The following is a 27,908-nucleotide window of genomic DNA, read 5'->3' on the forward strand; positions in this document are numbered from 1 at the left end:
TTGACTAATGAAAATTTGAATCGTATTGTTTCCAGAGCTTAACTCCAAAGCCTTAGTATATATCTTGAGACTTCTGAAATTTGGATTTGTAGATATCCTGAAGACCAGTATGTTTTACTTCTCAGACAAGAAGAGATCCAGTGTAAAAGTCAGGTGTCAGTAGCCAAACTCCATGTCCGAATTGCATCCGATCTAGGGATATGTCATCTCTTGATCACTCTTGTTAGTGACTAGTTTATGCAACATGTAGCTGAAATATCAATGCCTTGTTTTTGAGTAACACCTGACCTCCATTATAGCCAACTTTGGAAGTTTGTTAAAAGATGCACTTGTTACAGGAAATACGGTACTCAGATACATATCTGATGTGGAACCTCAAATCACCAAGACAAACATTTCAGCTAACATGGGACAAGTATATCTTATCTAAGTTTAGGAAGACATTGTGGTCCTCGCAATCTTTCTTGATCTCAGTGTTATCAGAGGATGTATTCCAAATTTATGTCTTCAACAGCTACGGCTGCTGTTATTTGTGACGGATATTATCACGTACATTTAGAATATGCATCACTTCTAAGCCATGTACTTGAAACTTCAAACCAAGAAATGATTAGTTTGATCCGAGTCGCCTTGCTGCATTGATAAAAACACAAGCCGCATAATCAGCTGGCTGTGAATTCTCCTCTCAACAGAACCTAGCATCTGACCGGCACAATCGCTTTCAAGCTTCCATCACGTCATCTCCCTCACTGACACCCTGTCTAATTTGAGTTTTGAGGTTGCAAAGAGCTGTTTGATATTTTCAATCAATTCATTGACATGCTGAAAAGAGTCATTAGCCAAAGTGTCCTGGTCTGTTATGTGCAACTCCCAAAAAGTTTCTAATTAATTCTTTTGGCCGCAATGTAACGGTCCCATTCATCATAAAAATTGATTTTGACGAAATTAACCCAAGCTTGCGGCAGTTCCTCCCGGTTCATTTCGGTGTTGAGATATGCCCCGTTTCTCATAGAGTCGCAATTACTGCATATTAATATAATACAATCCATGTCAAATTATCCAAATTCATAATCATATTATAATTATCTGCTTTAATGCAGCGACGTTTTCGGGCTGCGTCAGGGGAGAAAGTTTATCGTACTATCTCACCCAGAATGTTTTGTGGTAAAGGAATTATAAGGAATTGATCATCCTTACTATCGTATCATCAGTTGAAGGTTTGCAAGGAATCTACTTTGAGGCAAATATGATACACATCACGAATACTGGGTAACAAATACAGTAACTAGTCAGCACTTGATGTATTATACAGTGTGTCATATTAAACAATAATAAAATATTCTTTTTACCTGTGGATGGTCGGGTATCCTAGTGGTTAAAGTGTTTGCTCGTCACGCCGATGAACTGGGTTCCAATTCCCCACATGGGCACAATGTGTGAAGCCCATTTCTGGTGTCCCCCGCCGTGATATTGCTGGAATGTTGTTAAAACCGACGTAAAGCCCAACTCACTCACTCTTTTTACCTGTTTTGAACCTGTTGACAGTATTAGATCTAGCGCAACAATAACCAATGATGACATTACTGTCAAATATATGTTGTGTTGACTGTTATCCTGATTATTCTGCCTGGCTGATATCATCCAGTTTGCATATCTCGCTTTGATAGGTAACGCCTAAATTCAAGCAAAAACACCATTTTATGAATTCATCAATATCCAATTCTAATTATGGCAAGTTCAAATTAAATTCATGAAGGGATACGGTTTGATTCACTGAATATGCGAGTGAGTTGCAATAGCACTAATTAGTTGTGTATCCATCCTCAACTTGTTGCTAGGACACAGACTAGTTGGTTGTTTAGTTGGTTGATTGCATGTCGTCGATGTGGCATAGATAGATGCTCCTTAGAGGTGGGACGATAGAGAAATTTCATGATATGATACGTATCGCGATATCCTGGAACGATACAATTCGTTGCATATCACGATATGCTATCTTTAGTTATTTTCTTTAAAAACGTATGTTTTGGTAGCAAGTAACAGTGTAAATTTTGACATAACCATCAATTTCTAGTGAAAATTATCAATATTAAGGTCAACGATACATACCACGATATGAAAAAAGTATCGACATATTTATCGTCAGATAAAGTATCACGATTATCGATACTACAATATATGGTCATCGATGTGGCGTGGATAGTTGCTCATGATATCAGTCACTGGATTGGCGAGGATTATTTACAGCTGCTGTAAACAATTCAAGTGCCTTGTTAGAATTGGTCTTCAGCAACCTTGCAAGAGGCGACTAACGGGATCGGGTTCTCAGGCTCACTGACTTGGTTGACACATGTCATCGTATCCCAATTGCGTAGATCGATGCTCGTGCTGTTGATCACTGGATTGTCTGGTCCAGACCCGATTATTTACAGACAGCCGCCATAGAGCTGGAATATTGCTGAGTGTGGTGTAAAACTAAAAACTCACTCACTCACTCACTCACTCACTCACTCACTCACTCACTCACTCACTCACTCACACACTCACTCACTCACTCACTCACTCACTCACTCACTCACTGGTAGAATGTTGGAAGCCCATGTCTGGTATCCCACTCTGTGGATTTATTGCTGAGTTCAGCGTAAAACTAAACTCACTCACTCTTCAGCAACCCTTGCTGCTCAGCAACCGTAAGAGGCAACTAACTGGATCTAGTGGTCAGACTGAATGTAATTGTATCCAATTTGCATAGATTGTGTTCAATATGTCAGTCACTGGATTGTCTGAATCGGATTCCCTTATTTACAGACTGCATTTGTATTTTTTATTTAAATTTCTGAATGCCGCTATGATAACAAACAAGCAAAATGTAAGCTGCCGTCGTACTACAAAACAGAATGTTATTACACTCAAACCGCAAACAGCGATACAAGGAAATGTACAGATGCTAGTACAAATACAGTATAGATATAATGTAAACATAGACAGCTGTGTATACAATGTGTAAAGTAACTGGCCCAATTTGTAAAATGAATTCTGTAATTTAGAATATTTATTTGGATGCTTTTCTGAACGACAACATGATAATGCATCTAGCAAGCTTTGTGAGCATTGCTGTCTTCTTACTATTGAACAATATACACCAGGGCTCCAGATAAGGGCCGTATCTGCGTATGTACGGATAAAAAATATGCACGATACGGTAGGAAATATTTTGAAAAACGTAGCAGATACGCACCACAGCAATGGTGTACGGTCTTAGAATCATTTACACTCGTATTTATCGGAAAAAGTATTGTTTTATTGTTTATTGACCTGTTTACACAAGAGTAGCGTGTTGTTGTGCATATATGAAACGAAACACAAGATTACTGATACTCCATTAAATTCAATTCAGAACTCTAAATGTACACTTAAGGTTTTCCAGTACTCCTGTATTGAACAAATAAGGAGTACGTACTCCTGATGTTGAAAAATTATCTGGAGCCCTGATACACATTTTGTAGACACTTGTTTTGTTATGGAGGTATGGTTTTAAATATTTGCTTTTCTGTTTGGAAAATAGGATATTATAAACATAATGATATTCCCCTCCAAACTCATATCTGTCACATAGTATACACAGTCTTTCATTACGTGATATGGCTTGCCACCAACCTACTTCAATTGGCATAAAAATAATTTCCACATCTGAGTTTTTAACAAAGATCACCAATGATGGTCATTATGTACGAATAAGAAGTTCTCAACATTTTAGATATGTTTGGAACATTTATAAGTAACTCCTTGGATGAACTGTCCTAAGTTAGCCACTTTTGTGTATTTATGGCGTTTAAACTTAGCTTTATTAATTCTTTAATAAAGAAGATGAATGTGTGGCTTTAAGCAACAGTAACAGTTTAAGCATACAATATACACAGTGCCATTTAGAAAGTGGTCAAATGTAAATTACGTTAGATGGCTGACTTTGTGTGCTGGCGATTTGGTACCAGAGTCAGATAGTGTGGGTTCGAAACCCAAATGGGACTCAACCTAACAGAAGTAATAGATTTGGTACTTTACTGAGAAAGTGTAATCCGAAATATACCATTTACTGTAATTCTTACATATTTTCAATTGTGATTATGTGGACCAGTTGAGCTCAGTACTCCAAACAGAACTTACGACTTACGCTTCGAACTAAGTAGCTCAAGTCACAGGCTACCAGAACCAGAATGAATCCCTTTGATCATTAGCGTGTTACTCAAACTGCACAGATCATTCAAGGCTCGTTGGGAATCAACAAGTGTTTTGTCCCAAACTTTCAGAATGTTTTTTGGACATTATTAAAGAAGAAAGCTGTTTCATTTGTCAGTGTTGGATCTAAACTATCTGCAGAAAACGCTTGATGTTCGCAGGACTCTCTAATGCTTTAGATGGGTGAGTCACGAGTAAGCTATTTTACCAACCATTTGAAATAAGGAGCCTTGTGGAATGGGTTATTGTCATGCGATTGTCACATCACTGGAGTGTATACATCGACAGGCCATGTGCTAGCGAGAAAACAGATACGCCCAATCATGTGTGCAATGTCACAAGAACAGACCGACCTGAGAATGCCATTCTTGTTGGTGCAATTTTGAGAAGCAGCTTCAGAGCCATAGTCCTTCGCGACTAAGTATCTGTCACAGTTTGTAGGTTTCCATCAGTAGTTACAGTAAATGTGGGGCGATGGGGTAGCTACGTGGGTAAAGCGGTCGCTTGTCATGCTGAAGACGCGGGTTCAATCCCCTAAATGGATACAATGTGTGAAGCCCATTTCTGGTGTCCCCTGCTGTGATATTGCTTGAATATTGCTAAAAGCGTCGTAAAACTACATTCCCTCATTATAGTAAATGTTTGATATTCATGTGTTGTGAATCAACACAAAAACTTTCTGTAGCTATGTTGGTTTACATTAAGGAGTGGGCAAAGTTTAACGATGCTTTCAGCAATTTTCATGCAGTATGAAGGCGGAGGACACTAGAAAGAGGCTACCCACATTGTACAAATGGCAGAATCAAATCCATGGTTTCAGCGAGATAAGATGTTGATGGAAACGTCATGATGCATTAAAACTCTGAACAGGAGACTGTGTAAAATAATTACGAACTTGAGAATATAATGACTGCAACTTTTATGGACAACAATTTTTTCATCTGGGGGAAAAGCCATTTTGTTCTGTAATTTTACATCTTTTCACTCTAAATTTGATTCCTCATTATTTGAATTTTCATAGGTATATAATTGATTGGCTGAGGTATTTGTGAGTAGTTTTTGTGTGAAAGAGCTGAAATTAGAGGTGAGGTGAAATTGGGTTTAACGTCGTGCTTGAGAATATGTTGCTCATATGACGACATTCATGCGCGTGTGTGTGTTTGTGCGGCTGCTTGTACTAGCCCAGACTTAAGCTGGTTTTATAGTGCTAGCCCACTGAGATACCATGCCGCAGTGAAGAATGAATACTCCACTCAGACACATTATACGGACTCCGAGCCGACCAGTCCTTGTTGTACCCATTAATGCCGAGCGCCAGGCAGCAACCAACAAGTACCATATTTTAACGTCTTTTGGTATGACGCGGTCAGGGATCGAATCCGCAAACTTCCGCTCTCTTAGCGGACGCTCTAACCACTACACCACGGAGGCGGTCAGCTGAAATTAGAGTTTTGGATTATGTCTCAGTTACATCCTGCTTAAGAATTAGGGATTCTTCAGTATCATTGTAGAATGAAATGTATTCACTTGAGGGGCGGTGGGGTCGATCGTCACGCTGAAGGCCCGGGTTCGATTCTCAACATGGGTACAATTTGTGAAGCCCATTTCTGGTGTCCCCCGCTGTGATATTGCTGGAATATTGCTAAAAATGGCGTAAAACCATACTCAGTCAGTCAGTCAGTATTCACTTGATTACAGTGGGTACAGTGTGTGAAGCCAATTTCTTGTGACCCCCACCATGATATTGCTGGAATAGTGCTAAAAGTGGCATAAAACCATACTCACTCACTCACTCACTCGATGACGGGCTAAGAAGGAAGAATTCTCCACTTAAAGAAAACACATTCAAATTGTTGCACAAAGAATCTGTAATCATTGCAAAATGGTTCTGAAGCAAAAAAATATAATGTACAAAGCCAAATGACCTCAAATTCTTATGTGAGGATGTGCTGTATCATGCAAGTGTACCACTGCGTATACTGGCATATTGAATAATCCAACATATTTATGAATTCCTAGAGTGAAATTGGTCTGGGACTGAAATGTCAAATTGGTGGTGAGCTCCAGTACCCTGGGGCCAGCTGGTGGTGATGGGGGGGTTGATGAAATAGTGGGTAGACTGGCAGGGCACTATAATCAGCTAAAATATTCCAGGAAGTGCACCAGCTTTACATTGGATATTCTAAGCAGTGCACTAGTATGGAATAGGATATTCTAGGTAGTGCAATATTTTAACTTAGGACATTCTTAAAAGTGCACAATCATAGCTAGTACTTTCCATGTAGTTCACAATCATTTGGGTAGAACTTCTTGTACATCCGTTGTTGTTGGATATTATTTTCTAAGCAGTCAACTGAATATTCTGTGCAGTATGAAAGGTTAAGCTGGGATGTACTCAAGCTCTAGGACATGTGCTACCATAATCCTATGGCCATTTGTGATGATAACCTGGTAGGGTTGCTAAATCCTTGCCACAAATTTGACTTACTCAAGTACAGATGGTGAGAAGGCATAAGTTCATGTAACTGTACATGCACAACATTTGGTATTTAACATTACTGAAGGCAATAAGAACTTAGCACAAATCCCAATTTGGGGCAAAATAATGATATTTTAACACATTGGAGGACAAGGTCAATTAGTTTTAAATCCTAGATAAATACCTGAATTATTTACGATGTTTTTATCAATATAAGGTAATAATATCTATTGATGATTAGTATGGTGAAGTGAAGTGGACCCGTGAAGATCCGGGGTAGAATAGGTCTTCAGCAACCCATGTGCTTGCCATAAAAAGGCGACTATCTTGTCGTAAGAGGCGACTAACGGGATCGGGTGGTCAGTTTCGCTGACTTGGTTGACACATGTCATCGGTTCCCAATTGCGCAGATCGATGCTCATGCTGTTGATCACTGGATTGTCTGGTCCAGACTCGATTATTTACAGACCACCGCCATATAGCTGGAATATTGCTGAGTGCGGCGTAAAACTAAACTCACTCACTCACTCACTCACTCCTTGCATGAGGTATATATTAATGAATGATATAAATAAAAAAAATAATTTTTTTTAACTATAATAACAATAGGATATTTTAACAAAATTACCCATAGTGCACTAGTGATCATAGCAAGTCGGGAAAACAACCCCTTGTCTTTCATGCTTATTTCAAACGCAGGTTATTTATGGGATCAATCCGCCATGCTGGATCTACCTGCCGGAATGCAGATTCTTCCTGTAAACATGTATTCATTTTGGTCATAAATACAAGTAATGGTATTTTACCACGAGTTTACACAGAAGCAAATAAAGAAAATGGGCTTATAGAAATTGGTCTGTGCAGATTTTACATACAACATGGTCATGGTTTTCTATATACACAAGTCAATCCGCACTTTTCTAAAGACTCATTACACAAAACCCACATTGTTAGCCAGTGTCAACTGGTCCATTGTCGGGTATCAGCACAGCGGCATGCTGTTATGGAACGATAATGTACATTAGGCTTCTGTTCCCAGGAACTCAGGAGATTTTCATTTGCTGGAAATCCCCTAGATGTTGTAAGTATCACAGCCAGGGTCCTGAGCGATCATAGAACTCTACAACCGGCCACGTTCTCTTTCAGCACGCCGCCACTTCGATCAGCGAGCTCCCAACACTTGACCATAGTCCTGTAGAAGGCAAGGAGCCATGTTAAAGAATATTGATTTACCTTGCACGCTTCTCCAAATTTCTTGCAACGACCTTGACCCTCACCTTACATAGGGCTCAGCCTGTGAAGCCAATTAATAGTGCAATTGGGCAAAATATCTGCCGAGTATGCAGTTTATCCTGCATGATGGATTCCGCCTTTATTCTTGTCCTGAGGAGATAATGAATTGATGTTTCATCGGTGCGTTATTGAAGATGTCCATGTGAAAAACACAGATCAGCCGAGACTAGAAACCGACTCCCATGTTACAGTGTGTGTCAATGTTTGTCGTGCAGTTTACAGATATACCTGGGGATTTTTGTATAGAACATAGATGTCATCTCAACAACCATTCATGAAATGTTTGGTGTTGTTCCAGCAGTGTATGCACTGACGGAAATAAATGCCCTCATGAATTATTCAGAATCTTTTTACCAGGCTTAAGCTTCTCATCCTGTTGCTATCCTTGACCAATGTTATTAATGGCTGCTTTGTTTTTCAGCGTCTCGAAAGGTTGAGTGCATCATGGCAGTTAGCTAAAGCTGAGGTGCGGCAGGAACGACATCATCAGCTGCAGGAGAAATTGGCACTACAGTATCATCTACTGCATCTCCAAGATGAACTCAGCAAACAACGACGTGTTCGAGAAGAACAGCACCTTCACCAGGTAAGGAACCCCTGCATCATCAACAGAAGAACCTTCATGTCATATACCCTCCCACACCATATTCTTTCTCAAATCCAGGGCCATGCAGCTTAATGCAGCCAATTCCAGGGATATCATGCATCATCTGTTAGAAAACCATCTATAAAGTTGCAGCAGTCTCAGTGCTTATACTCCAACATTTTACGCATTAACCCTGAGAAGCAGATCTGATATTGATGTTTTCAAGGGAAAGCAATTAGCAATTCAGGATTTTTAACGGCCAAGCTTCCTATTTGTCTCTGGAATTGACTTGATAGTGGATCCCCAATTTTCTCTGTAACAGAGACATGTAACGTATGTGTGCACTTATCACCTCCCAGTGATGGTACTGTTGCTTAATCATTGTGACCTGAGAAAGCCGACAACGTTCAATTTGGGCAGATTTACTGCCAGGGAGGATGCAGGAAGTATGTCTTCTGGGCAGAACAACAACGTGGCCAACTTGTAATTCTGGGAGGTCAGGGACTCATCATTAGTTTGCACATATCAGCAAGTTGGTAATTTAACGGTTGATTAGGCCGAGGTGATCAGAATCCCGAACGTATTTAGCAGCAAATGTAGGACGAGACAGCTGTAGGTTACATATTCGACGCGGGTCCACCATTCTGGCGATTTGAGCCAATTTGAGCTGGTATTGCCACTCTGTGTCCGGACCGGTGTTGGCCGTGTTCCATGGTGATTTCCATACCAATGATGAAATGTTCCCTCATCTGTTGTCACTTCTTTCCTCACCAGGGAACTGATGCGGATCTAATCTTGTAGTAATGCTGAAACCAATACTAGAATGATGGAAATAAACAACTTGATTGCCATACTTATTTAGTATCCCACGCATCTGGGTTCTTCTTCTCAGTGTAAATTGGCACTTCGGAAACTTGTGATCTTTGCGCTTGATAGATGTTTCGAAATGAAAGCTCACAAAATTTCCTGCTTTGATAGAAAAGAAATATCTTGTTTCTCAGGTAAAAGGCAGTTTTTAAATTGACAAATATAGAAAATAATTTGTTTTTTGGGGGGGAATTCTTCATAACGGTTGTCAGGGAAACATTATGGAAGGCAATCAGTCAAGTTACTTTTTTCACAATGTTTGAGGTGATATGGTAAGAGCAACATGGAGACATGAGCTAATATTACCCTTTCTTGATGCCTCCAGAAATGAATGCTTACTTTTACAAACGTACAGAAAGAACCTGTGAAGATACTTACTAGAATAGACCGTCTCCGTGGTGTAGTGGTTAGAGCGTCCGCCTGGAGAGCGGAAGGTCGCGGGTTCGATCCCCGACCGCATCATACCAAAAGACGTTAAAATATGGTACTTGTTGGTCCCTGCCTGGCGCTCGGCATTAATGGGTACAACAAGGACTGGTCGGCTCGGAGTCAGTATACTGTGTCTGAGTGGGGTATTCATGCTTCACTGCGGCATGATATCTCAGTGGGCTAGCACTATAAAACCAGCTTAAGTCTGGGCTAGTACAAGCAGCCGCACATACACATACACACGTATGCACGTCGTCATATGAGTGAAATATTCTCAAGCACGACGTAAAACCCAATTTCACCTCACCTCACTTACTAGAATAGGTCTAATGCAATCAGTGTTTGTCGTATGAGCTGACTGGATTTGGTGGTCAGTCTCGGAGACTTAGTTGATTGTATGTCCTAGTAGCGCTGTGTTGTAGGAAGTTTTTGTCACTGGTTGTCTTGTAAGTTACAGACAGCTGTCATTTGGCTGAAATATACCTGTGTCATGTCAAACAATTATCAAACAAGCTAGCAGACAGAATCCATTAAGTACACAAGAAAACAAAAGTATATCACGCTGTTGCAGGTTTAAGCAGCCTCTAGCCCTCGTAGTACAATTGAAACATCTCTTTAGATCTTACTCAAGGATTAGCTGTATGATAACCAAATTATGAATACACTTCATTGAAGGACAAATTAAATTTAAACTTAGGCCTAAAAATAAATGTTGTGATTCTGATTACCCGACCGACCCATGAATTCTGGTGCCGACCCTATTTTTCATTAAGGTTTAAATAAAATAAGCTTTCAGATACCATTATTTTTTCCCGGCACCAACAGACATCTGTCATTCTGATAGAGAAAGTCGACATGATGGCTGCAAGCTTGATTGAATAAATAAACAATTACACATTGATAAATGTGTTATTAGTGTGTACTTTACGTCTAAAAAAATATGTAAAAAAAAATTAAATTCCTGCTTACCTACCCTAAATTTTAAAGAGGTGTAATCGGAATCACATTTTTTTAATTTGTCCTTAGTCCGGGGTTTTGGCCAAACGGACACTTCATCACTGACCTTCACTCCTTTACTGCAAGGTCTGCGAAAAAATTCATTTGTATGTATAACTTTGATAGACAGGATCCAATGATCTTTAGTTTTGCTGTGTATGTGGTAATTCTGAAGAAGAAACCTTTAAAAATGGAAATGTTATGACAGCTTACCAGTTTAAATTAGATAATTAAAAGGAAAACAAAATACAGTCAAAAGGGTATTCCCATTTAGAATATTCTTATCAAATATCAACAATTTACTTTTTATTTCATTTAAGGACTGATTGTATCGTACAGCTCATATTTTCTGTTTAGACCTATTTTGGATAAACAAGGATATATTCTGATCATATAATGGAAATTATTAATTCCCAAACATAGTGATGTGCCAGAGGATGTTGTTATGATGTGCTAATTGAGGTCATTAGCAGAACAATCAACACTGCAAATATGTCCTGCTGGTCCACCACCTGCCCAACACAGAACCTCACATGGTTCGGACATCGGAGGTGTGATATACAAATACAGTGTGTAAACACCTTCCTAAGCGTCTCCAAGCCTCTTTAAACATCACATCTAAAATACCCAGGTAAAGTCAAGCGTGCCACCTTGCAAAAAAACACTAACACTTCACTATGAAAATCCTGACTTTTGACTTGGCCATAAATTGCTTTTTTGGACGTTTTTCTTCCACTACATTTTTCCAGGTGTGCTATATCAAATATGATCCTGGTTTCAGTATTGTGTAGTAAACTTAATTATTCACCATGTTTGTGGACGTTATTGACAGAGAGAGATAGAGTATTGGGAATGCATGCGGTGGTAATATGAACAAAAGCTGATATGCTTAAAACAGACATGAAAGGCTCGTGATGTCAGGGCAAGCTAGCTAGGCGAACCATTGTGACCAATTACAACAATCACATGTAATGACACCAAGCTATGCAAATGCAATCGAGAAGGCTGGAGGGCCCAGGTCGTAGCTTTCAGGTATGTCGGTTGCGTGAGAGGGGAGCTTTTACAGAGCCAGCCCAACTCTTCGCCGCAAACGGGAGTTCTTTTCACACAGGGTTTTCAAGAGAGCTGAATCACTCTCTTCTAAAGGACTCCACCCGTCCTTGGAGTTGCAAAGCCGGTATTCTAAGCACAATTAAGATGTTAACAGTTGTTAGGTGAACTCGCAGGCTTTCCAGACAGTCCATCTTCGCCTACCTCGTCAAACCAACTGTCGAGCAATATTTCTCCCGATAGGGACAAACAGCTATCATACCTTCAACATTCACACGAGTGTCAAAGGGACCTTTACTGGGCGACCACGGCCAAGGTCACACTCTCCATACTGAAGCATTTCATCAACAGCTTGAGCTTGGTAAAGATTTCTCATGAAAGACTAGGCTTTCACGTACAAATCTTTTCATTTTGTATCGGTAAATAAATGATTTATTTATGAAAGAACTGAACAAATAAGAACTACCTGTGAAATCTGTACCTGTTTGGGAGGTTGAAAATACTCTTGATGAGGTTCAGTTTACTAACAGAGTAAATATATCAACCATTTATCATTTTCGTTTGAACATCTGCCGTGAAAGGCTTGTTTGACTTGAAAAATGTGTAACATTTTTTAGCTATAAAGTTTCCGATTATAATGCTTCAACTTTTGACATCCTTTTTGATGACATCCACTTTAAAAATCATCAATGACATGTTGTGAATTCCTACATCTAAGGGGGTGGTGGGGTAGCCTTGTGGATAAAGTGTTTGTTCATCACGCCTGAGGCCTGAGTTCAATTCCCCACATGGGTACAATGTGTGAAGCCCATTTCTGGTGTTCCCCACCGTGATATTGCTGGAATATTGCTGAAAATGCCGTAAAACCATACTCACTCACTCCTACATCTAAGACTCATAGTCAAATTCAACTCAACTGCTAAGTCGGTTTAAATGTCATGACCATCCGTCAAAAAAGTCTAAAGATTACACTGACTTGTGCAGAAGTTCATAGCAAATGAATAGCTAAAGAATAGCTAAAGAATATGTCAATATTAATGTGATGTTGCAGGAATATTGCTAAAAGCAGCATGAACTAAACTAGAATCACTCACTCATGAAGCTGCGATATAAATGTGTACTGCACAAGAATATTATAACCCGTCCTCGGCTAAGTATGAAGGAGTTTAGCACTGATGATGGGAAGCTGATACATAGAAGATCTGTTCATTTACAATCAGGGTATTATGAAACACTTCAATTATGGATCAAAATCATAGTCTCTCCCATGCCCAATATAAGACTAAGAGCCCCTGTAAAACCTTGCTTGTCTTTTGACAACCTTGTGTCGATCCTTATAGTTAAAGCATTAGCTCATAATACCAAGGGGTTCGAGGGGTGGTGGGGTAGCCCAGTGGTTAATGCGTTTGCTCGTCATGCCGAAGACCCTGGTTCGATTCCCCACATGTGAAACCCATTGCTGGTGTCCCCCGCTGTGATATTGCTGGAATATTGCTAAAGGCGGCGTAAAACCATACTCACTCACTCACTCACTTTGTTGTCACCACCTGGTTAATATTTGCTAAGTGTGGCATTAAGACACACTCACTCACTCACTTTACGTCCCACCGCCAGTAAATCTTAGTTGTTAGGGAAACAGTAGGTACATGACTTCATCCACCTGGGATCATTTGTCCTTATTGTTGTAGTTAGATCTGGAATGTAATGATTCAGCTGTTGGGGAAAATTGCGTCCGTTTTGGATCGCTGGTTTTGAAGAGGATTTATGACTACTTCACATCACATATTGCTACTTTCTCAAGCGACTTGCCGCCTCTGCTCACTCAACCAGTACCGCTGCAGTCTAAAAAATTCACCATCCCATTCATGATGATAAATATCCCGTTCAGCAATTCACTCGGGGTACATTGTCCCAGTGGGAGACAACACACTTCCACGTTGAAAACGAGAATTCCACTGGCGCACTGTACAAAGATCATGACATCTGTCAGGATTAAAGTCTCATCGTGGGAGATAGGTCAACACTTGAGTCACTGGATCAGAACAGCCAGTTACTTATCACGTATTATGTTACATGATTCAAGATGGGTTGGATATGATGAAAACAGAAGACGAAAATGGGAGTAATTGTTGTAAAAAATGTTATCAAAACTGGGCTGGAATTACAAATTTATACTTGAAATTGGCTGTGAACCAATCTTTGCTCAGAATCCTGAAATGTGGATCCTTAGCCAACTGACATTCATACAATTAGATTCTACTTTTCCAGCAGTTAATGGGTACCCGGTAGTATGAGATAATTTGAATAAATTGATGATTATTACTACAGGATTTAAACTTCCAGTATGGTGGCCAAGTGTTTTGAGTGGCATTGTTCAAAGCAGTCTCAGTTCGAGGGCGATTGTAATTGTATACCATGTAGACATACAATAACCGTGGTGTTATGGTTATTTTGTACAACTGCACCAATGTCTTTGAGTTTTTATAAGGATGTTATTCTTCTCCAGCTTAAACACCATCATGTTAAAAAACAAGAAGTAAGACTACAAACACGAAGATAACAATGCAGACGATTTACTTAAATGTTCAATTATCTATTATTCATTTTTAAAGGGCAGGGGAGGACTCGAATATCGACAAGGTAACGAGTGTTATGTTGAAGTGCTGTATCACGTGTGTTGAACTATCATCCTATCACAAGTGTTCGAAATTCTCCCAAATCCCGGCCAGACTTGAGTCAAAATATTTCATATTTTTAAATCCGACATTGTCCAATAAGAAAGCAGGGTTTCCAATCAACGACCTAATGAACTGGGTGCATTTCGAACACTGACCATACATTGGTTGAAACTGTGTACTAACCATCCTAATTCACGTGACTTGAATTGTGTTATCGGCTTGTTCAAAGTTAATCATGCAAGCACTTACTACCCCAAATCACATCAGGGATTATTTCAGAAGAAGCTGGTCTTCATTAGGCAGTTGATGAGGCATATCAACGAAGCAGAAGATATCGCTGCCTCTGAATGCTGCTTCTCAAGTAATCCCTGATCGGAGCCATGCTTCCCAATGCACTTAAACTCTTCCCCCTTCACAAGCTTCCTCTAATCTACCTCTTCAAAGGAAGGACTTTTTTACAGCGAAAAGACATAAACATGTTTTGTTCATACACATATACCAATATTACAATTAAGTGTTTCGAAATGTTGACTAACTGCTGTCGAAATCCATTGACCTAGATAATGTGTCCAACAGTTTATGTTATAATTTATAAAGATTTTTGATGATTATTTCCTTTTTTTGAAGGGCAGAGTGTTTGCCTAGTAGGAAAATGTAGGGTCACAGAAACAGGGTCAGTTGCCTACATGGAGCAAGATTTGTTTGGGTCAATTCATTGGGTAAGATTCCACTGCTGATATGATGTTAGAACCATGACACAGGATCTGATATAATATTAGAACCATGACACCTGACTGATGTAATATTAGAACCATGACACCTGACTGATGTAAGATTAGAACCATGACACCTGACTGATGTAAGATTAGAACCATGACACCTGACTGATGTAAAATTAGAACCATGACACTTGACTGATGTAATATTAGAACCATGACACCTGACTGATGTAATGTTAGAACCATGACACCTGACTGATGTAATGATTAGAACCATGATGATGTAAAGATTAGAACCATGACACCTGACTGATGTAAGATTAGAACCATGACACCAGACTGATGTAAGATTAGAACCATGACACCTGACTGATGTAAAATTAGAACCATGACACTTGACTGATGTAATATTAGAACCATGACACCTGACTGATGTAATATTAGAACCATGACACCTGACTGATGTAAAATTAGAACCATGACACCTGACTGATGTAAGATTAGAACCATGACACCAGACTGATGTAATGTTAGAACCATGACACCTGACTGATGTAAAATTAGAACCATGACACCAGACTGATGTAAGATTAGAACCATGATGCCAGACTGATGTAATATTAGAACCATGACACCTGACTGATGTAAGATTAGGACCATGACACCTGACTGATGTAATATTAGAACTATGACACCTGACTGATGTAAGATTAGAACCATGACACCAGACTGATGTAAGATTAGAACCATGACACCAGACTGATGTAAGATTAGAACCATGACACCTGACTGATATAGTATTAGAACCATGACATCCAACCATAATTCAAACCTGTGACATATCTTTATACTCAAATAAGCCCATCTGCTACAACTGACCATGAAGACTGTGATTCTAAAACTTTAATTTAATTAAACTGACTCCAAAATTTGACATACACTGAAAAATAGCTGAAAAATATTTCATGCAGATTGATGAAACTAAGAGCTGTAGGTCAAAGTGTTAGTTTGTTTTGTTGTTTTCAGAGTAACTATTCTTCAGCAGGTTTACGTTCAAATGTCTGAGTACTTGCATGAAGACGCAAAACGGTTCATTTTTTCCCCAACAAATCTTATTTACTTCTCTGAGCTAATAACACCCAGGGAAAACATATGGAAAGCGACGCCTTCTTTCCAGGCACGGTGCATTGATTTTGAATTTGTACAGATGGCAATGTTGTAACAAGGTCATTTTACTCCTGATGCTTCCAATAAACTTGGGTAAAATAGAAATTGGTCAATAAAGGCATGTGTTGTCCTCTTGGGACTTTGTGGACCCTGTGACCTGTTACATCACTGAATAGCCCCGGAATATGGATAATTTGATATCCGCTTATTGCTCCGTTCTGTCCACAAAGGCTGATATTGATATGCTTTGAGATTCAGAAATTGGGTGATAATTACGCACAACGCTTGCATCTGGTGAATTGGGACAGCGTGTGGCCATTTTTTTTTGTTATGAAAAGCGTGATATTTTTCGAAGCTTGAAGTTTATCATTTGGTGGTAATAATTACCTCATAATAACATGTGATATGGTTGTTATCATATATGTAGGGAACGCATTGATTGATGATTGTTTTATATTGATAAATTATGAATTAAATGAATCAGGAACTGCCTGAATCTAGACCTTGTATTTTATCATGCTCTTATAATTATTGCAGACATACCTTATCATTTACATTATAAAACTTTATAGCATTCTTGTATAATTTATTGATTTGTTAATTCCATTATGAATATAACATAGGAAATGAGGATTCTTATAAATGTTAGTAATGTTGCAAGTAATGTTTCAAGCCAGACCCTCAATTCATCAGCTTTTCATTGGAGTTAATAATATCCTATGAACAGATGGCTCAAAATATGTTCTTTTATCGTTTTCGTTCATTTCTTTATCAACCAATTATTCAGGCTTTAAAAATTCATGCCTAGATTGACTTAATAATGCTTAACAGTTAAGATACTCTTAAACTTGACATGTTTTTCACGAAACTATTTTAGGATTTCTTCATTCATGCCTTTAATGACCTTTAATCTTTCAGTATATAAGGACCTTTACATTAGCGGTGGTCCGATTAATTGAAATAATCGAAGATTGGTCACAATGACTAAACGACTAAGCAATCGATCATGTTTTCTCATAATCAAACACAAACAATTTTTGAACACTGGTTTGCATTAACAACCATTTTGACAAGGTTGGTTTTGTCTGTTACATTTCATAAGCACTACAAGCTCCTTCCTTGTCATTATTGAATTATCCATGAAATTTAGGTTCATACCATACTAGTCATCCTTTAAGATGTGAAATTTGTAAATGCATTTTGTGCAATTTGCACAAAAACCCTGAAAGAACTACATGTGTTTTTTTCTATATTTTTGTGCATTAACAAACATAACCTGGAGAATTTGATAAATGATGCTAACCAATTATTTTCGATGATTGATTGTTTGTAATGAACCAATTATCAATTGTGAGATTTTAACCAATTCCCACACTACTTTACATGTACTGTATTTAAGGATTTCTTCATTTACAGTATGTAATGACTGTTTCTGATGTGCAGTATTTAATTAGCTTCCAGCCTTCCCTTGCAAACCATTCTAGGAAGTCATTAGCTTGGAACCATGCCAAATAGATAAGTTTACGTAGCTGGATGAACAGAGAGATCTATTTTGCATGGTACGGTGCTTGTCTAGTGATGCATGGCTGATGTTGTTTGAGATTGTTCCACTGTCGATGATAGTGGTGATTATACAAGAGTTACTGTGTATATTTTTGTGCATGCGTCTCCTGTTCATCTGGGGGTTACTTAAATAATGTTAAATTCAGATTTGACAGTCTAATTGGAAAATGGTTTGTGATTTTAATTATGTCTTAAATTTATTATTGCATGATTGTTTGAGGTGTTATTTTCAAGATTTCCAATTTTATTTCCGAAACGGTATTGCCTATCAGTCTTTCAATATAAAAAAATTGGACATTTGGCACATAATCAAACTAGTCAAAGTTTTTAAATGAGTTCTAACATTTGATATTAAGTACTTTAATGTAATGTGATCGACGCGATTCTGAGTTGAAATAAGTTTTATCGAGAAACATGTTGTTGCTATTTCAACCTCTTATTGACCAATCAGAATCAAGTATTTTCAGAATTCATCATATAATTTATGATAATGCAAATAACGACTTTTTAGGACAATTTTCACACCTGAAATTTCTTTCTTCGAAGGGATTCTGAAATATTTTTTTTCTCTGATTGACCCACGCTTAAGTGGTCCCTTGTGATACAAGGGCTGATTGCATACACTGTCACATGGAAAGTAGTTTTTTTCTTATGGAATCGTGACTGTGGTGGCCTGGGATGGGAGGAAGGAGCAAGCAATTAACTGCTGTTATGTACAAGACAATGAAAGCCTCTTCCAGGAACCGGGGCTATTTTTCTGTTGGCTGCCCATGGGTATTGTAAAAAATGTTTTTTTCTCAGCAGGTGCGCACTGACTGCGCTCTCGAAGCCTGGTTTTGAGTGGTGGATAGACACAGGTTCAACATCTAGCACCATTTGAAATCAGTGCCTCTGGAGTTGCCATGACAACTGATTGATTACATCGAATTCGCATCTTGGATGTGAGAGTTTGCTAAAGCATGCCTTCCTCTGTATGAATGAAATAGATTTAGCCTGTGTGAAGTCCAGGCGTGGACTTCGAGCTTGACCCTTCATTTCAGCTTGCAGCATTCCGGGGTTTGTTCTGTATAATCGCATGCAGTCTTATCAGATACTATCTTCCTAACCAATATGCAGATAACTTTGGGAGGCTGGAACCTGACAAACTGGTAGAGCGACTTGAGTATGATAGCCTTATCCTTCGACTAATTAACTTGATACAGAAACTGTGCAGCAAGAAAGGACTCCAAGAGAGCTTGCGTTAATTATACCATGCAAGCCATTCCTTTAATACTATTAATACTTGTACTATTTATACCAGTGGAAGGATAGGGATATTTTTGTGTATCACAATATATGGACTATTAAGATAATTTGGAATCTGTAGAACATAATCTGAATGTATGTAATACAGCTTAACCTACTCTTCTGTAGGCAAGTTTTTAAAAGATATTGCTTTGTAAAAAGTAAGAATCTGTGAAGCATTTACATTTGATGTGACATGCTAATCTTATCTGTGTACACGAAACATCAATCTGTGATTGAGTGAGTCACTCTGAAGGTGCAAGGCAGCATCTGTAGACTCAACCTAGCAATAATCTTCAGTTTCAGTTTGCGGAATATTTTTCCACAGTTGCTACATAAAATCATAGTTCTGATAATCATTTGATTACAACAGTTTAGAAATATTACTTGAGACAAAGACCCAATCTGCAAATGCAAGTCGTATTCTTCATAAAACACCGGGCTAGAACATGTTGCAGGAGTCGGAACTAGTCGGAATCCATGGAGCCTGGTCAAGGTTAAATGGTGCTAATGAGAATCAGCCTCAGGAGCAACAGCAAGTTGGAGCATGGCGAGTGGCTGGCGGGAGAGCTACTCCGGTTATTGAACCATGTCCTGGCATGGAGTCACCTTGTTCTCCTCTCGAGCAGACAGAAGCACAGTTAACACCTTACTGAAACAACCAGGGAAGACTTTTGATTTGAAGATGGAAATAATTTATTGATTTTTCGGTTAACTGAAGCTGTGGAAGAAAACATGGTATTGATTCGTACTTTGTGAAAGTTGTGTCCGGGATTTTTCCTTCTGTAAAGGGTGTTCTTGTAGAATAGTGAGAGCATAATATCTCTGAAGTTTTGAACCCACGAAGTGTATGATTTGAATTGACAAAACTGGCATGATTTAAATTGTCGATGTAAAGACTTTGTTGTGCCAAAGCTCTTAGGTAGAGGTTAGCATCTTATGGTATTATAGGGATAGTTGGGAGGCTTCATCACTTACGTTTTTGCTTGCCACCTTAAATATCTGCCTTCATTTCTCCTCTTAAGGGGGCGGTGGGGTAGCCTAGTGGTTAAAGCGTCGGCTCGTAACGTCGACGACCCGGGTTCGATTTCCCACATGGGTACAATGTGTGAAGTCCATTTCTGGTGTCCCCTGCTGTGATGTTGCTGTAATATTGATAAGAGCGGTGTTAAACCATACCCATTCACTCACTCTCCGCTTAGGTAGTGTTAAGCTCAGTTTGGTGGCCCTGTGGTCTAAGGCACCACAGTGCAGATTTGGGTTGCTTGGGTGTTGGTTTGAATCTCGCCACTCACTGATTTTTTTTCTAGGTTATAGAGCCCCATCCCTGTCCTTATGGGTTTCATCAAAGGGCTAAACATGTGAGACATGCATCGCTTCAGGCCCTTCTCCCACGATAAACTAACCAGACATAACTTGAATACTATTGAAAGTGGCATTAAACCCAACATACTCACTCACTCTTGGTGTCCCGAATGTGATATTGTTGGACATTTCATTAAAGCACCATAATACCTCACTCACTGACTCACTCACGGGGGAGATGGGGTAGCCTAGTAGTTAGAGCATTCACTTGTCATGTTGAAGACCCGGGTTCGATTCCCCACATAGGTACAATGTGTGAAGCCCCTTTCTGGTGTCCCCTGCTGTGATATTGTTGCTGGAATATTGCTAAAGTGGCATAAAACCAAACTCACTCACTCACTTTTGTAATAGTTAAGTGTATTCATACTCCAATTTACTTCTGATTCAATTAATCACAGGAATATTTGCTTCCTGCAAGACCTGTTCAGCACAGACTTTCTCAGTTGCTGCTGGTTAGGACTTTGAACTGTAATAATAAGGCCAGCAATGTTTCATTGTCATAATGATATCTTTACAACTAGTTATATTGATCCAGGAACCGACGACAAAGTATTGAGCTGCAATCTGTATGATTAAGATGAAAGAGAGGCACGTCAGACTGAAATGACCATGCAGTTTAACTCAGGATAAAGCTCTTGGGAATTATTATCGTTTTAATGCATACCCTCGAACAACGAGAAAATAAAGAACTTGCTATTAGTGGGTTGTGCAGAAGGTAGTATCATGGCCATCCGTACAATTAGATGAAGCAGGGTTCGTGTTTGTGTTCGATACCCTCATTCCATGCTCCATAAGATTTGATAGAACACTGAGACATGCAGCTAACCCATCAACCTTGTAATGCTGGTATATATGGGGCGGTCATTGATAGCAATATCAGTATCATACATCCACTGCAAAATACCATGGTATTGGTATAAAGATAGGGTTTCAAAGTGCTCAATAAAACCTATAGGCTTTGGTGTTGTTAAAATTTCCAAGGAAAGTAATGTGATATCAAGCGTATTGATTGCATTTCCGGGCCTTGTCTTTTATTATAAGCACTGGTCTTAAGTGGCATTGTTGGAGCAGTTATTGGATTTCTATTTGGTAAATATTTTTAAAGAATAATTCTTACATTCATATTGATAGATGGTAAAAGCATATATGTGTCCTAATGAGTGGTTATATTAAAGGGGCCCAGGTTCTTGAGGTTCCTGAAGTATTGGAATCCTCTGAGATGCCGTGCATCTGTAAAGTTTAACATCGGTTCATGACCAAATTGACTTTTTCTTACTTTTGGGGGCAGTGGGGTAGCCTAGTGGTTGAAGCATTTGCTTGTAAAGCCGAAGGCCCAGGTTTGATTCCGCACATGAGTAATGTGTGAGACCATTTCTGGTGTCACCCGCCATAATATTGCTGGAATGTTACTAAAAGTGGCGTAAAACCCAACTCCCTCACTCATTATTTTGAACTTTATTAATTCAGTGTTAGAAATTAGAACTAAATGCCCAAGTCATTTGATTCAGTGTTTTATGTCTTTCCCTGGGATCATTGCTCTTTGATTCTCTTATACTGAGGTTTTGACTGTTCTTATACTGAGGTTTTGACTGTTCTTATACTGAGGTTCTGACTGTTCTTATACTGAGGTCTGACTGTTCTTATACTGAGGTTTTGACCATTTGTTGTCCTGAGGTTATGACTGTTCTGAAATATTCTTTGACTGTTCTTATACTGAGGTCTGGCTGTTCTTATAGTGAAGTTTTTGACTGCTGTTATACAGAGGTTTTGACTGCTCTTATGCTGTTAGTGTTTTTGTTTGAGATCTGTCTATATGCAGCATTGAATTTATGTCTCCTAGATCAGTCGCCACGAACGCTTGGTATGTGTACGATGTCTTATCACGAGATCGCGACATATACAATCTTGGCTGACAAAAATAGATATTCCTGTCGAAACTCGTCAATATTTCTGGTTGTAAGCAGTATATAGAGATCCGATTTCCCTGTCTATGATGGAAAGAGCTTTCATGGCTGTCATAAATGAGTTTTAAGAGCTAGTGCACTTTTGAAAAATTCACAGTGGGCTGCCTGTGTTGTTGGAAATTGCATTACCTCCCTTTGATTTTGCCATGCCATTTTTTATGTTCGGTGTTAATAAGATCAAGCGAGTGTTAGCTGCGATCTGTTGTTTCCAGTATCTGTGCATGTAAGGCCAAACCAAGCGGCTGCAAGTTAAGCACTACATGTTGCTATAAATAGCTTCTAATAACCAAGATCTATAGGGTACAGCCATGTTTTTTCACCAGCTTTTGAAGGAAATGGTTGTCATGTAAATTTCCAGTTTGTGTTGAAAGGATTTTAATTTTGTTTGTCTGTGTTCTTGAATTCTATGAAGTCGCTGCTAGACCTCAGCGTTGTGGTTACAATGTTTTTCTATAAAAAAAACAACTGTGATTTGTGTAAAGGGTTTGGGAGGGATAGAAAAGCAGTTATATCCATGTGGGATATACAGGGAGTATGGCGATGATTTGTGTAAAGGGATATGGTTAGGTATGTGATATGAAATGTTTAGGAAGGGTAGAAAAGCAGTTATATCCATGTGGGATATACAGGGAGTCTGGCGATGATTTGTTAAAGGGGTGTGGTTAGATAGTGATATGAAATGTTTGGGAAGGGTATAAAAGCTGTTATTTCCCTATGGGATTTAAAGGAAGTCTGGCATGGTCGAGTAGTTCAATTGTTATCTAGTCAGTATGAAGACATGGGTTCAGTTCCTGCAAAGGCTGTGAAATGACAAGTCCATTATTGATGTCCCCATGGGGATCCTGGGTTAGGAAGATCCCCACTAACCTGTGCTGGTTGGAAGTGGCAACCAAATCAATCAGGTGTCAAGCTCAGACTTGCATGTGACGGTACCCAGATGGTATGGATTGTTGACTGCATCGCTAATTGTTTGATTATTTACAGGCGGTAAGCAACAAGCAAGACAAACATACTCACTCTCACTCAATCATTCACTCACTCGTTCACTCAGTCATTCACTCACTTTCACAATCACTCATTCACTCACTCGTTCACTCAGTCACTTACTCAATCATTCACTCACTCACTCACTGTAGACCGCCTCCGTGGTGTAGTGGTTAGAGCGTCCGCCCGGAGAGCGGAGGTCGCGGGTTCGATCCCAGACCGCGTCCTACCAAAAGACGTTAAAATATGGTACTTGTTGGTCCCTGCCTGGCGCTCGGCATTTATGGGTACAACAAGGACTGGTCGGCTTGGAGTCAGTATAATGTGTCTGAGTGGGGTATTCATTCTTCACTGCGGCATGGTATCTCAGTGGGCTAGCACTATAAAACCAGCTTCAGTCTGGGCTAGTACAAGCAGCCGCACATACACATACACACGCATGCACATCGTCATATGAGCGAAATATTCTCAAAGCACGACGTTAAACCCAATTTCACCTCACCTCACCTCACCTCACCTCACTCACTGTAGGCCGACGCCCAGTTCCTCTAAATGTTCATATCACTAAAATATTTGTAAGCCTATGTTAAAATATGGAAGTATATGACATTACAATTGTTAAGATTGTTTGGTGGAACAAGAACCAGCAGAGGAGCTACTTAGAGGCCCTGTTCCTTAAAGCTATTATGCACTAAGATTTTTGTAAGTCTATGTTAAAGTGTGAAAGTTACGATGACATTACGATTGTAAAAAACTCATTTTGTGGAACTTGAGCCAACAGGCAGCTACTTAAGGATCTTCTGTCTCTGATTGTAAGTCATGCTTACACCACTTCCCTGTCCATAAATATCAAATATACCATGTTAATTCCCCATTGGTAATACTATTCCAACGGACAATAATTAATGTAAAAACCTGGTGATCAGCAGAGTAAAGACGACGGGCCCTGTAGCCCACTGAGATATTTATGAGAAAGATAATGGCTGAAGTACCACTCCCTGCAGGTAGACTGTTCTGTTTGAGAGAGGTCGACCTTTGACGTCTTGCAGTCAGCCAATTAGGTGGCCGGGTCTCTAGCCTACAGGTACGGCAAACTGACCATGCAGGTGTTAGGTGAAATAGCTCCCCATGGAATCTGGCTGTCGTAAAGTCAGTGGTTATTGTTGTGCTTTTAGTCATGGTGTAGATATCATATTTATTAGTGTCGGACCACGCAGCTGTTGTCAGAGCTGGGTGAAGGGCCCTACGGCCTTGTCAGTCATATTGGATGGTGGATATTTCAATGCGTTTAATTAGGCTTGGTAATTTTGTAGAAGTATTTCAGCTGTGTGTGCTTTCACACTCTGCATGTTCTGACAAGTGATAGTTCACCGTAGCAAATTAATCAAGATGAAAGAATATCATTCCCGGTTTGATTGTAAAGCTGGTTGCAAAGATTGGTGAAGTCCAGCTAAGCAAGATAATATCAAGTATATCTGCTTCAAATGTGAATTATTACTTATGTTCCGATTAAAAGCAACTAAAAATGATTCAAATGGACAATTCAGAGTTAATGTTCTTCAAATCATGCCTAATGTTCTTCGGCAGAGTGGTTAAGTGTTCCTAGGACTATTAAATATTGCTAACTATTTCAATGTTTTCCGATTTGTAGGGAGGTGGGGTAGCCTAGTGGTTAAGCATTTGCTCATAACGCCAAAGACTTGGGTTCGATGTCCCACAAGGGTACAATGTGTGTAGCCCATTTCTGGAGTCTCCTGCTGTGATATTGCTGGAATATTGCTAAAAGTGGGGAGTAAACTAAACTCACTCACTCACACCTGTTTGTAAATGGAATAGTGACAATACTGAGTTGTTACTAGTTGAAAAGTGTGGTAAATGAAATGTAATATCTGTTTCCATTTTTTTTTCTTTTCTGAGTAACATTCAAATTTAGTTTGATGATATGTCTGTTCCATGTCATGTAAAACCCAACATATTTACTTAATCTGAAATATAATCTCACAAACTGACATGATCATTTCAGCTGAACATGTTACCGATCTGTACACAACTCGGCAGAAGTTCTGCAAGGCAGATCATCACGTTTTCCACACAACTTTCTAATCTCTGTCTGATAATAGAGGTCCTCAGCTGACATGGCCGGGCAGAATATGTCCCCGATTTAATGCAATCAGGAAGTGTACTTCTACCGCTCTGACACCAAAGGTCAGCGCCAATGTCCAGTTTCATCCAGAGCTGGTTTAATGTGTTTGCAGTATGAGATGATGAAGTTGCTAATCAGAATCAGTATAGAAGTCTATGGAAGCACCAGCTGTCAAAGAAATATTGGCCATCATCAAATTAACATGCACAAATGATGTGGAGAGGAGCCGGCAAGACAGATCGACATTTTCGTCTGATGTGTCCAGTTAGGCTATGTTGTAGGGAAGTAACATCCTTAGCTTGTCATGTCTGATTGGCGCGTCCAATGTTTTGTGTGGCTATCAAAGTATTTCCAATTTCCTTGTGTGGTCAAACATGAGAGCTGGGACTAGGAGCAACCAAGCATCCAGCACTAAACACGATTGTAATGAGTTAGCTGTTGTATACTGATAGCGTACTTGACTTTGATCGCACCTCATGAATATTCATGAGTCTAAACAGCATTGTGGAGGCTACAGAGGTTGTGTTGGTCATGGCACTACGGCATGGACGTCCACCAGCATGAAACATGACAACGATGAAGTTCTAGAACATGCAAGCTTGTCAAGGTCCTTCTGGTTCTGTCATGAAACATCAGGCAGCGTTCATATTGGGATTAGGGCCGCCATGACGTACCAAGCCATCCTGAAATGCTGATGTGTCTCCCTGACCACTGGTTGGTTCGTACTCACTTTTACTTGTGTCGGGTTACGCTGTCTGAATTGTGTTCACACTGTACTGCATGTGACATGAAAAGCTGCTTGAACTATTATTTTTTGTGTCAAAAGCATGAAACATGCATGCGGTATTCAATTATAATATCCAAACAACGTCTCGCATGTAGTCCATCAGCCACAGAAGAGTATTGAGGTATGAAAACCCTTTTTCCTTTTAATTATTGGCAAATGAGGCTAGACATATCATTGTATTTCTGCCTGATCGGAGTCTGCAGTGAGAGGAGCGAGTTGCTGATTACATCTTTCCCTTCTATCAGTTGTGTTGAAGCAAATTGCTCACACCTCCACAGGCAGCTAGATCAATACCAATCAATACATGTGTAGATAGGCAGTGACTGTACTCTACTATGCTGTAGATAGGCAGTGACTGTACTCTACTATGCTGTAGATAGGCAGTGACTGTACTCTACCCTGCTGTGGGTAGGCAGTGACTGTACTCTACCCTGCTGTAGATAGGCAGTGACTGTACTCTACCCTTCAGTAGATAGGCAGTGACTGTACTCTACTATGCTGTAGATAGGCAGTGACTGTACTCTACTATGCTGTGGGTAGGCAGTGACTGTACTCTATCCTGCTGTAGATAGGCAGTGACTGTACTCTACCATGCTGTAGATAGGCAGTGACTGTACTCTACCATGCTGTAGATAGGCAGTGACTGTACTCTACCATCCTGTAGATAGGCAGTGACTGTACCTTTCTGTAAGTGGTCAGTTCTTGTACTTCATAGCAGTTTACAAATATACTTCCATTTAACTTCTTTGATGGGCATTTTAGAATTTGAGTTGATGAAGAATAATGACAAATATTATGGATATACGACATTAGAACCTATGTCGAAACGTCGCCTCCACAGAATATAAGAAGTTGTACGTCCATAATAATTGTCATTATTCTTTATCCACATTTAAGTCAAAATATGTGCTAATTATATGCTGGTTACTAAATGTTGTCGTAGCATAACTACACTGTTAGGCTCTTTTTGCCTGTTTCAGAAGCTAACCATGAGAGATTTGATATATGAGAGACACTACAAAGTTCAAACTGAATAATCTTTCCTTGAAAACCGAAAAGGGTTAATAAGGAGGTGTGTTTGTATGTTCAAGAGTTGATGATACACGAGAGGAATAAATTGAAAATCAAACACAGTACAGACAGGAACGCATAATAAGTTAAGGACAGCCTGCTGCGTCTCCCCTTACAAGCAGGGACCTCGCAGGGCCCCACAGGTCAAGAAGGAACACTATCTCTCAGTTACCACAGTTGATATTTGACATTTGCTTTGCCAGCCGTCTCCATTTGCTTGAATGTGTTGAAATTCTGGTGACAATGA

At 39.5% G+C, this 27,908-nt stretch overlaps 1 protein-coding gene across 4 annotated transcripts in view; it reads left to right on the forward strand.

Annotated features, from left to right (window-relative positions):
* The window catches only part of LOC124280200, a 143,514-nt gene that overhangs the window by 27,806 nt on the left and 87,800 nt on the right, over nucleotides 1-27,908 (forward strand). For all 4 annotated transcript variants that reach the window (XM_046716094.1, XM_046716097.1, XM_046716093.1 and 1 more), the window contains exon 2: nucleotides 8,430-8,594. In XM_046716094.1, the coding sequence (XP_046572050.1) occupies nucleotides 8,545-8,594 (50 nt within the window). In that variant the 5' untranslated portion in view covers nucleotides 8,430-8,544. The remainder of the gene's footprint in view (nucleotides 1-8,429; nucleotides 8,595-27,908) is intronic.

This window comes from Haliotis rubra, unplaced genomic scaffold (genome assembly GCF_003918875.1).
Source record: "Haliotis rubra isolate DU_JTF1 unplaced genomic scaffold, ASM391887v1 Scf262, whole genome shotgun sequence".
Taxonomy (NCBI): domain Eukaryota; kingdom Metazoa; phylum Mollusca; class Gastropoda; order Lepetellida; family Haliotidae; genus Haliotis; species Haliotis rubra.